At 46.1% G+C, this 11,273-nt stretch overlaps 1 protein-coding gene across 4 annotated transcripts in view; it reads right to left on the minus strand.

The window, feature by feature from the left end:
- Positions 1 to 11,273, minus strand: part of SSH1 (slingshot protein phosphatase 1) — a 76,530-nt gene that overhangs the window by 12,362 nt on the left and 52,895 nt on the right. For all 4 annotated transcript variants that reach the window (XM_032300649.1, XM_032300632.1, XM_032300638.1 and 1 more), the window contains 4 exons: positions 10,755 to 10,883; positions 7,871 to 7,917; positions 6,336 to 6,482; positions 4,608 to 4,808 (listed from right to left, as the gene is read on the minus strand). In XM_032300649.1, coding sequence (XP_032156540.1) covers positions 4,608 to 4,808; positions 6,336 to 6,482; positions 7,871 to 7,917; positions 10,755 to 10,883 — 524 coding nt within the window. The remainder of the gene's footprint in view (positions 1 to 4,607; positions 4,809 to 6,335; positions 6,483 to 7,870; positions 7,918 to 10,754; positions 10,884 to 11,273) is intronic.

Below are 11,273 nucleotides of genomic sequence, written 5' to 3' on the forward strand. Positions count from 1 at the left end.
ACACAGTGCCCCCACTCAGAGGCCGAGTGAGGGGCTGGGGTGTACCTCTCCCTTCTGCTGTCCACTAGCTGTGTGACAGGGGACAGATCAACCTCTCAGTGTCAGCCCCTCATCCCTGCCCCAATCCTTGGAAAAGGGGGATAATCCATACATAACTCTTTAGGGTGGGAGTTCAGAGACTTTAAAATAAGCTAATTTATTATTTACCATGAGCCAGATCTGGGAAGTATCTGGAAAGCTAAGCCTGTTTAGCACTGTGAAAGGAAAATAAATCTTGGGATCCCAAACTCACTGAGCCAAGGGGGAACAGTCAAGCTGGGAAGTAGGTCACACAAATCTGCCTCCCATTTTGGTTCCTAAATAATAAGATGGCCGTGAAGATGAAAAGCTACACACCTCCCTCATATATCTTGCCCACAAGGAAATTCCTTGTGGTCCCCAAATTCTTTATCCTAAAGCATTCTGTTAAAATTCACCATGGCAAAGTAAACTGACAGTTTATCTTCACGGTGCAGAGTTGGGGGTGGGACGGAAGACACAGGACAGAAGTCAGTCACCCCTCTACCCACCTGACACAAATGCTTATCTGACTGTTTCCTCTGCCCTATTGTCTATGTTCTGCAAAAACGCAGATTCACTGAGCCAGACAAAGGCATGAATGACTCTTTTCCCCCATTCCCCTCATAAGAAAATTGTATATTTCTCAATATTCCACTCTTTCCCCTTAAAATTTGAAGCCCTCAAAATTATCTTCAGGGAAAGGCATAGACCTGTCTCCCGGGGGCACATCCTCAATACTGGCAAATAACCCTCCTAAAATGATTGAGACGTGCCTTGGGCATTTTGCTTGATTGACAGCACTCATGCAAACCTCGAAGCAGTCCTATCAGGTGGGCATTCTTTAAAAAGTGTTTTTTTGTTTTTTTTTTTTGAGGTGAAGTCTCGCTCTGTCACCCAGGCTGGGGTGCAGCAGCACGATCTCGGCTCACTGTGACCTCTGCCTCCTGGGCTCAAGCGATTCTTGTGCCTCAGCCTCCCGAGTAGCTGGTATTACAGGCACGAGCCACCATGCCTGGCTAATTTTTTTTTGTATTTTTAGTAGAGATGAGGTTTCACTATGTTGGCCAGGCTGGTCTCAAACTCTTGACCTCAGGTGATCCACCTGCCTTGGCCTCCCAAAGTGCTGGAATTACAGCGCCTGGCCCTCAAAAATTTTTTTTACTGTGTTAAAATACATAAAATATAAAATTTGGGCCAGATGTGGCGGCCCAGCACTTTGGAAAGCCGAGGCGGAAGGATCGATTGAGTCCAGGAGTTTGAGACCAGCCTGGGCAACATAGCGAAACCTTGTCTCTACCAAAAATATACAAAAAATTAGCCGAGTATTATAGTGCGCACCTGTAGTCCCAGCTGGTTGGGGGACTGAGGTGGGAGAATCATTTGAGCCTGGGAGGTTGAGGTGTCACAATCATACCCTGCACTCTAGCCTGGGTGACAGAGTGAGACCCTGACTCAAAAAAAAATAAAATTTTCCATCCTGACCACTATTCATTTATTTATATATTTTTAAGTTTTTAATTAATTTTTGAGAAAGGATCTCACTCTGTTGCTCAGGCTGGAGTGCAGTGATGTGATCGTGGCTCACTGCAGTCTGAACTCCTGGCCTCCCAGGTTCAAGTCATTCTCGCACCTCAGCCTTCCAAGTAGCTGGGATTACAGGTGCACACCACCACACCCAGCTAATTTTTGTATTTTTAGTAGAGATGGGGTTTCACCTTATTGGCCAGTTTGGTCTCAAACTCCTTCAAGTGATCCACCCGCTTTGGTGCTAGGATTACAGGCATGAGCCACCGCACCCAGCCTCATCTTGACCACTTTTAAGTGCACATTAAATACATTCATAATGTTGTGCAGCCATCACCACCATCCAGAGAGCCTCCAGACTAAGTCTCCAGAGCTCTCTGCCTCTAATAAAGCTGAAATTTGGTACCCATTGAACAGTAACTCCCCATTCCCTTCTTCTTCCAGTCCCTGGCAACCACCATTCTACCCTCTATCTCTATGACTTTGACTAATCTAAGTATCTCATATGCATGGAAACATATAGTAGTTCTCTTTTTTGTGATTGGCTGATTCTGCTTAGCACAATGTCCTGAAGGCTCATGCCTATTGTAGCCTGTGTCAGACTTTCCTTCCTTTTTAAGGTTGTGTGATATCCCACTGTATGAATATGCTACTGTTTTTTTTTTTTTTTTTTTTTTGAGACGGAGTCTTGCTCTGTCGCCCAGGCTGGAGTGCAGTGGCATGACCTCTGCTCACTGCAACCTCCACCTCCTGGGTTCAAGCAATTTTCCTGCCTCAGCCTCCCGAGTAACTGGGACTACAGGCATGCACCACCATGCCCAGCTAATTTTTGTATTTTTATCAGAGACAGGGTTTCACCGTGTTAGCCAAGAAGGTCTCAATCTCCTGACCTGGTGATCCACCCACCTCAGCCTCCCAAAGTGCTGGGATTATAGGCAGGAGCCACCGCGCCTGGCAGCCACACTTTGTTCATTTATCTATCAGTGGATACTTGGGTTGCTTCCACTTTTTGGGCGGTTGTGGATAATGATGCTATAAGCACTGGTGTCTTTTCTAGACCCGGTATTCCCACAAGTGGAATTGCTGGATGATATAATAATTCTATTCCCATTTTTTTGAAGAACCACCATACTGCTTTCCACAGCACCTGTACCATTAACATCCACATTAAGGTGAGCATTCATTATTTGTTTGTTTTTAGACAGGGTCAGGTTCTGTCACCCAGGCTGGAGTGCACTGGTGCAATCTCAGCTCACTGCAACCTCTGCCCCCTGGGCTCAAGTAATAATCTCACCTCAGCCTCCCAAATAGCTGGGACCACTGGTGCACACCACAACATCTGGCTATTTTTTTTTTCTTTGTATTTTTAGTAGAGACGGGGTCTCACCATATTGCCAATGATGGTGACAGAAGGCAGAGAAATTATAGGCAGACAGGGGCGGGTCCCTGGCAAAACCCCACCTTCAAGCCAAAAAGCCTGAAACCTGTGTCCCAAAGTAAGAACTTCCATCCCCATGTGCCTGCTCTCTCCGGATTGGTTCTTTCTGAATAATTTCTTTTTACCAGTTGAACGCTGCGTTTTCCAAAACTACCTATAGTCCACTCCACCCCCATCCTGTGCCTATAGAGACCCCAGACTCAGCTGTCTGAGAGCAGCAGCTGCTGGACGTCAGGAAGAAGTGCTGGGATGTCGGAGAGAGGCAGCTTGATTTCAGAAGATGGAGGCTGGACAAGGCAGAGAAATGGCTTGACTTCAGGAGAGAGTGACCTTCCCTTCCCATCCCCTTTCTAGCTCCCCTCTCTGCTGAGGGCTGCTTTTATACTCAATACAGTTCTCCACATTCACCATTCTTCAATTTGCCCATGTGACCTCATTCCTCTTAGGCACCAGACAAAAATTCGGGACACACGAGGTGTGGGTACCCAAAGGACACTGTCACACTGGTCCTTTGCTCTTGCTGGCAGAAGGCAGCTGCCTCAGGCCCACTGAGCTGGTGACACACTGCTATCTGCAGATGGCAGAGCTAAAAGTGTATTATAACACACCCTCTGAGACCTTGGGGTCACAGGCACCCCCACCTGGTTGCTGCCATGGAGTCTGCACAGAGTTTGCTCCTGCCAGCACCAAAGAGGCTGGTTCCTCTACTTGCTCACTTCAGTTCTTGTACTAGTTCATTTGTACACTCTCTCCTATGACTGGGTGAGTAGGGCAAGCTGAATAAATGAGATACCCCTGCCACAAGTCCCACAAAGGGGTCAAGAAAATATCCTGCATCACCAAGGCTGGTCTCGAACTTCTGAGCTCAAGCGATCCACCCGCCTTGGCCTCATGAACCACCATACTTGGCCTCAGTGTTTTAAAAAGTATTTTTGTTTAAGAAATGGGGTCTCGCTCTGTCACACAGGCTGGAGTGTAGTAGCACGATCACAGTTCACTGCAGCCTCGAACTCTTGGGCTCAAGCAATCTTCCCATCTCAGCTTCCTGAGCAGCTTGGACTACAAGTGTGTGTCACCATGCCCCGCGAAGGTGGGCATTAAATTCTTAACTCAGAAGGACCTGAGGCTTGGGGAGACTGATGAGCTTGCCCTGACTTGCCCTGCTCATCAGTGGTGGAACCTGGTTGCTATACCTCTCCAAGTCCTCGGGTTCTCCCACAGCAAAGCCGGTGCACAGGGCTCGCACAAAGCAGATGCCCAGGAAGCGGGATACGCACGTGCCTACGCCACACACACGAGGCCAGGCCTTAGCTTAGAACAGAGGCACTGTTCCCTCTGGCAGCAAAACCAGCTTTGTGTGTGTGCCAAGAAAATCAAAACAGATCCCTCCTGGAAACCACTCATCAAAGCCCAAACAATAGTTGTTTTTCTCAACTGGCTCCCCCTGAGAGGCAGGATTTTGGCTGCGGAAGCGGCTGCCGGGAGAAATGGGAGCACGCTCTGCTGCCGACAGAGGCCCGGCTGGCTTGGCCGCAGGGCTGCTCCAGCTCCGCCTGCCAACCCTTCTCTCCAGGCAGGCACCCACCTTGCATCCAAGATGCCTTCATACTCAGACAGCTGCCTCATAAAGCCCGCGTTGGGGCGCGTGATGCTGCGCTTCTGCTTCACGTAGTTATATGCTTTTTCCAGAGGCCAGCCGAATTCCTTCATGGCATAGGCTATGACCGTAGAGGCCGAGCGACTCACGCCCATCTTGCAATGCACCAGGCACTTGGAATGGTTCCTCCTGCAGGGGCGGAAGCAGTTGTTGGGGGAGGGACATGGGAGAAGCAGTGGGGAAGGAGTTAAAAAGCTCCAACAACTTCATTCTCTCAAGTTTTACCGGAATCATTTTTCTAAACCTTATAGTTATCTTATTGCTGAAATCCTCTTATATCTTAATGTTTACAAAGCAGATGTCTACACACCCTCTAAGGAAATAACACCGCTGTAGAATCAATTAGCACACAATGGAAAATAAATCTGTTCTGGCCTAGCCATGTTTTGTTTGCAGGGAGAGATTCAACATTTGGCTGCCTTCAGGGACAAAGTGAGAATCTTGTCACATGGCTGGGATAGGGGACCAAAAACTCTTTCCTGGGCTGAGAGTAGGCAGCTAACGGGATTCTGCAAGAGCCACTCAGCTGCTACAGCAGATGGAGACGGTGAATTAGTTACTGCAGAAAAATGGGGTCAGCGAACTGAAAGCTGCAAGGCCCTGGGGAACGCGAGATGCTCTTCAGACGGGAGGGCCAGGGAGAAGGAGCGAGGGCAGCTGCAGAGAAAAGCCAGGAATGGGCGATGGGGTTGGCCCATTATTTGTAAGGAGGCAGTGCCGGCCCAGGCTTGGCTGATTTACTGGATATGGCCCAGGGGACAGTGTTTCTTTAAGTATCACTAGCTCAAGAATGTGAAGGAGCGCCAGGCCGGTAAGGGAACACCTGGGAAACTTTATTTGTACCAAAGGCAGACACACCAGGTGGAAGCTGGCTCCAGTTTCCTATACCCCAAGCTTGAAATTCTCCTGTAAATCTCAGTGGTTTCCCGCCTCCCCCAACTGCTGGTCTAAAGTCTCCGTCAAGGGAGTCTTTGAGTTTGTCTCCTAGAATACAAGGGAACTAAGATTTGGTTAAGGACACACCATGTAGCTTTGACCCAGAGGGAGACAAAACAGAAGAGGGTGATTGTCTTGATAGCACCTCAAAGGGTTCTCTCTTTCTGTCTTAACTCCAGTAAGGCAGAGCTGTTTCGCAGGGGAATAAAGCCAGCATCAGAGACTGGTGAAACCAGTGTCAGGCTCAGGGGCAGTGGGGCTGGCCACAACATCCGATGGGCTGTCCCGTTCCACGTGACAGTAACTCAGGGAGGGAAGGCGGGCCGTATTCTTAGGGAGGCAGTCCTAAAGAAGCTCTAAGCCTGCGTCTGTGCCCTACCCTAACCCTCCTTTGGCTCGGCAACTTCCTAGGGGTGGGGCCCCTGAGTGTCCACTTGGTATCTGGGGCTTGCCTGGAATCAGAGCTGATAATGACAAGGGGGGTCCAATGTCACAGTCAAGGATAGGTGGGAGAGAGTAAGCTCAATAGGGACTCTACCTGGAGAGGACCAACCACTTCCCTTTGGTGCTTGGTGTCCTGCAACTAAAAGCAAAGGTCCATCCCACATCAAGTCCCAGCAGCTGACTCCTGCGTCTGCAGTCCTGCAGTCCCGTTGGCTCCCACCCTCCCAGCCTCTGCGGGTCGGTTTCATCCTCAGCCCCGCCTCTCTACCCACTTACTTCGCTTTGTTTATAAAGTGATACGCTTCGTTCCAGTGGGCGAGAAGGTCTGTCGTCTCTTCGTCGTAGACTCGGATGTTATGATACGCAAATAAGCCAGGAAAAAAATTATCAATTTCTCTGGTAACATTTAAAATGTAGTCAACCCTGCAATGAGAAAAAAAAATAAGAAACACATTTGGAGAATCAGAATGAGGAACTGAAAAAGCAAGGTAATAAAAAACTGGCAAAGAAAAGAAAAGGAAATACGCATTAATAAAGGGTCATATGCTCGTGGCGAGACTTGTTTTTCCTTAATAGTTACTTTTTTTGGTATTTTCTAAATTCCCTCTAGATGGTGAGAATGTGTTATATTTATAGCAAGAAACCAAATTTCTTTATTTAAAAAATCTTATAAAAAGAAAACTCAGCTTAAAGCATTCTAGAAAATTAAATATATATATTACTTAAATACATTTATAACTATTCATAACTGAGTACACAGAGGCTTTAGAAAATTCCAGAGTCTTCACTTAAATAGCTAAGAAGGAGACTATATCCATCCATTATCTATATCCTTGGGAATTGCCTTAAATCCTGTTTTGAAACAAGGCAAGATATATAAATAAGTATTTGACAGGGTCTGCTAACCCGGGTTCTGTAGTTCTCTAAACTTAATCAATACTTTTACTTCTGGAAGAAAATAATGTCAGGAGTTGGAAAACATCTGAAATAGGTTTCATGATATTTAGACGTGCTTAAAAAAATACCTATGGAAGTCCTTAATTTATTCCCAGCAAGACAAAAGCACAGAAGAGTATGGCCTTAAGTTTTAAGAATACTTTCTGTTGAAAGAATGCATCTTAACCAGCAGTTCTACAGATGTATTTTAAGGTTTGTTTAGTCTTGAGTTTTAAATGTGGTAATTCTAGAATGTCATCATGTCAGGCCCACAGAACGGTGATTTTGTGGCTGTGTTGTTAAAAAAAAAAAAGTCCAGACATCTGTTCTTGAAGGTCTAGATTGAAACATTTTTCATCCCTGCTGAGTGCTTGTCAGACTAGGACAGGCATACGCTTCTGGCCAACACTGAGTGTAGAGTTGCAAGATTCCCACCAAGCCCCAAAGCGGAAGCTCAGACAGAGCCAGGAGTGGCCCAGGGATCAGGGTGGCAGACTAACAGAACAGCCAGCAGACCTCTGCATCCACACTAGAGTTTGCAGCAAACTGTGCGGCGCAGGGAGGCGGGGGAGGCGGCACAGAGCCTGATCAATATCCAGGCGGTCCTACAGCACTGGAGTGGGATTTTTAAAAATTTTCCTCAACCCACAAAATCACTCGAGACTTCAGCACAATCTAAACTCCATGAATTATTCAGGGCGTGGTGTTTGGAAGCACATCTGTTTAGCTATGCACATCAACCCCTGGCAGCCACTTCAGAGACCAGGGTGCAGGCAGTTACAGGCAGGCGGCCCCAAGGTCTCCCCCTCCATTGCAGAGTGGAGGGTTTCTAAGCTGCCTGGAAGGACAGGGAAAGACAAGGGGAGGAGACTCACCCTGAGCCCTGCAGTTCCTCCAGATTGGATGCATTCCATTCAGAGCCCTGGGAGACAGATCACACAAACTCCTGTGAGTGTCACATGTCAGCCTCAGAGCTGCTCAGGGGATGCACAGTTTGCCCTAGCCCTGGCTGGGAGGTCTTATTTCATGGCCCCTTGGCCTCAGGGAACAGAGAGAACCAGCAGCTGATATTCAAGGAGGTTCCTGAGTGAGTATTCACAGCATGGGAAGAAGGAAGGGAGGGAGGGGCGGAGGGAGGGAAGGGTCCTGGCCCTCACTGGCTCCTTGGCCTTAGGGAAATAGCAAGTCCAGGAAAACCTGCTCCCTGTCTCCCCACTTCCTTTCCTAAGATTCCGGTGGGGTCCTGTAAGCAGAGGCAATGACCTGAGACCTCCCACCCAGGGAAGAGCATGTTCACAAGCCACTAATTAAAGCAGGAATCCTTCTACCTTCTGGGAAGTATTCTGGCAGTACTGAAAAAGTTCCCACCCTCTGACCCAGTAATTCCACTTACAAAAAGCTATCCTGAGGAAATAATCAGAACTCACAAAGTGATTTAGGTAGGAGGGTATTTATAATTATTTGCAATAAACCAATAGAAACCACCCAAACGTCCAATGGGAAAAAAATGAGTAAAATAAATGAGGCTGGATCTTCATGATGGAGTCTTTAAAACAAATTATCTTTTTGCAGAACATTTAATGACACAGGCAAATACCATGTAAGGAAAAAAATTTAAAAAGAGAGCAGGATACAGAACTATATAAACATAAACAGTATGATCCTTTCCTTTCTGTTCCTTTTCATATATTTTAAAATTTTATTTATTTATATTTATTTTTTTAAAGATGGGGTTTCACCATGTTGGTCAGGCTAGTCTGAAACTCCTGACCTCAGGTGATCCACCGGCCTCAGCCTCCCAAAGTACTGGGATTACAGGCGTGAGCCACCGTGCCCAGCCTCTGTTCCTTTTTAAAGAAGCTGTCTATGCGTTTATAAAACCCCAAAAACAGAAGATGGGAAAGTAAATATGCCAAAATGTTACAGGGACTACCTCTGGATTGAGATTGGGAATGCTTTTTTCTTTCTTAGATCTATTTCTATTTGCAGACTTTCTGCAATGTTTTAATTTAGTACTTTTAAAAAATGGTATCATTGAAAAACCAAGCATTAAAGGTCATGAAACACGGGAAAAAAAGAAATGAAAAAATGGCCACTTTGCTCTTAGGAAATGCAAACAACATAGTGTCATAAAAAGCAAAAGAATCCATCTTTGTCTTCCTATAAATTTCCTTTCCCAAGTTCCAAGAGGACAGACCCCTCCCACCCCAGGACCCTAGGGTGGAGGGGCCCTGAGCAAGCTGGCAATGTGCAACACTAGCTGAATTTTCATATTGGAGGGAGAGGCCCAAACATAAAAATTCCTTTAGTATCTCTCATGGAAAAAGTGACATAAAGCACCGAACCACACCAAAAAGTAACGCGAACACCACAGAAGCTGTGAGTGTCCTCTTGCTGTGACTGCCACCTAGTGGAGAAAGATGGAACGAAGGTGCCTTCTGTTCCCTTCTCACCAGGGAAATTGACTTGCCAAGGAGATCAGTGCCCAGGACTGCCCACGGCTTTCAAATCCACACAGGCACATGCATTTTAATCAATAACTATATAAGCTATATAGATCTGTACACACAAATATATTAAAAACACACATATCTATATATCTACATAGATATCATGAAATATACATGGTAACTCTTAATTACTTTCTATAGAATACAAAGTCATTCATGTCTCTAGCAGCAAATTTACTTCCTTAGCTTTCCCAGGAAGTACCTTCTCTTCTAACAATGGTTACCAACTATTAGCGCCTACAGAAACTGCACTTGGTGTTTTAGATACATACTTTTTATTTTATTTTATTAAAAACTATTTTTTAGAGACAAGGTCTCACTATGTTGCCTAGGCTGAATCGATCCTCCCACTTCAGCCTCCTGAGTAGCTGGGACCTGGGACTACAGGCATAAGCCACTGTGCCCAGTTTGTATTTTATTTAATCCTCATAGTCATCCCTTGGGGTGTAGGATGAAGAAAAACAGAGGGAAAGGGACTTGTTCTAAGTCACACAGCTGCTGAGGCTAAGAAGTGGGAACCTGGGCCCTGGTGGGTACTGATTTTCATGACACTGCTCGGCCTCTCTAATTTTAGTAACATGCCTTCCTCTATAGCCTCTCTGACTTTGAAAACTTGCCAGTTGCCTTCTATGGAGATTTACAGCATTCAGACAGTCTGAGGAAGCTGTGGAGGTGCACAGTGATCAGCAGAACCCACCCAGAACTACAGGACCGGGGGAAGGCTTCCAGCGGCACTGGAGCCGTGCATGGAAGAGCTGTCTGGACAAGCTCGGTGGGAGCTGCATGTCAGCTGTGTGACCTGTCCTCCCTGTTGTTTCTTGTGTCTCGGGATGGCTAGGCGTAATTCTGGGGTTTGGAGGCAATGCTTCCTTTAGCCACTGGGGCTTTTTAGCCCACAAACCACTTGGAAGTAGCTGGATGCGGCTGATGGGGCCTATGTGTTCATGGCTGAAGAAGACAAAGGGTTTGAGAGTCTGAAACACATGCCAGTTGACTATGCCAAATAGCTCCCAAACAACTCCCCGCAGCTCAGCTGGGAGCCACTTCTCAAACAGCTGGCTCAAGAGCAGATCAGCAGCCTGCAGGCCAGAGAAGGGGCAAAAGAGGGGAGCTCCCACCAGCCAGAATGGAGGCTCCTACAGCTCAAACTTTTTGCCTGCTTTTTCTCCCGGACTTGCTGCAAACTCCAAACAAAGAAGGTCCAATTTATGTCCCCCAAACCAGATACTGCTAGGGCCATGCCTCTTACGAGATAAAGATGATCGAAGATAAGGGAGGGCTTGTCCATTTGTCCCAAGATAAGTAGCATCTCATTGTCTATGAATTCCTTGAATTCCTTCAAGTTACAATTCATCTGTTTCTCTAATTCATTACGGATCTGCGGAGTAGAAAATATTAGGAAAAGTGATTTGTTAAAGAAAACAATTGTCTGCCTCAAAAGAATTAAAGTTACAACGCAAACTGTGGCTATTTCCAAAAAAGGTGGTTTTTCTCTTTTTTTCAGAGTAATACATTTAGACACACGCAGCATACACATGTGGGTGGCAGGAATGCAGGTTGCTCAGCTTAGAAGTAAACCCAACTGAGGAAAGTTTATTATTTCAAATGAGGAATTTGATTTCCATGAGATCTCTTCTACCGAGTTTAAACACTTTAACTTTTGTAATTAAATGTCAAATACAAAGAATCTAAAATCAGTTCCATTTTTCTTGGAAAGGTAACACAATATGATTTCTAAAAAAAAATGTATTCATTAATTAAAAGACAG

This window comes from Sapajus apella, unplaced genomic scaffold (genome assembly GCF_009761245.1).
Source record: "Sapajus apella isolate SASKATOON/1434 unplaced genomic scaffold, GSC_monkey_1.0 scaffold2, whole genome shotgun sequence".
NCBI classification, from domain to species: Eukaryota; Metazoa; Chordata; class Mammalia; order Primates; family Cebidae; genus Sapajus; species Sapajus apella.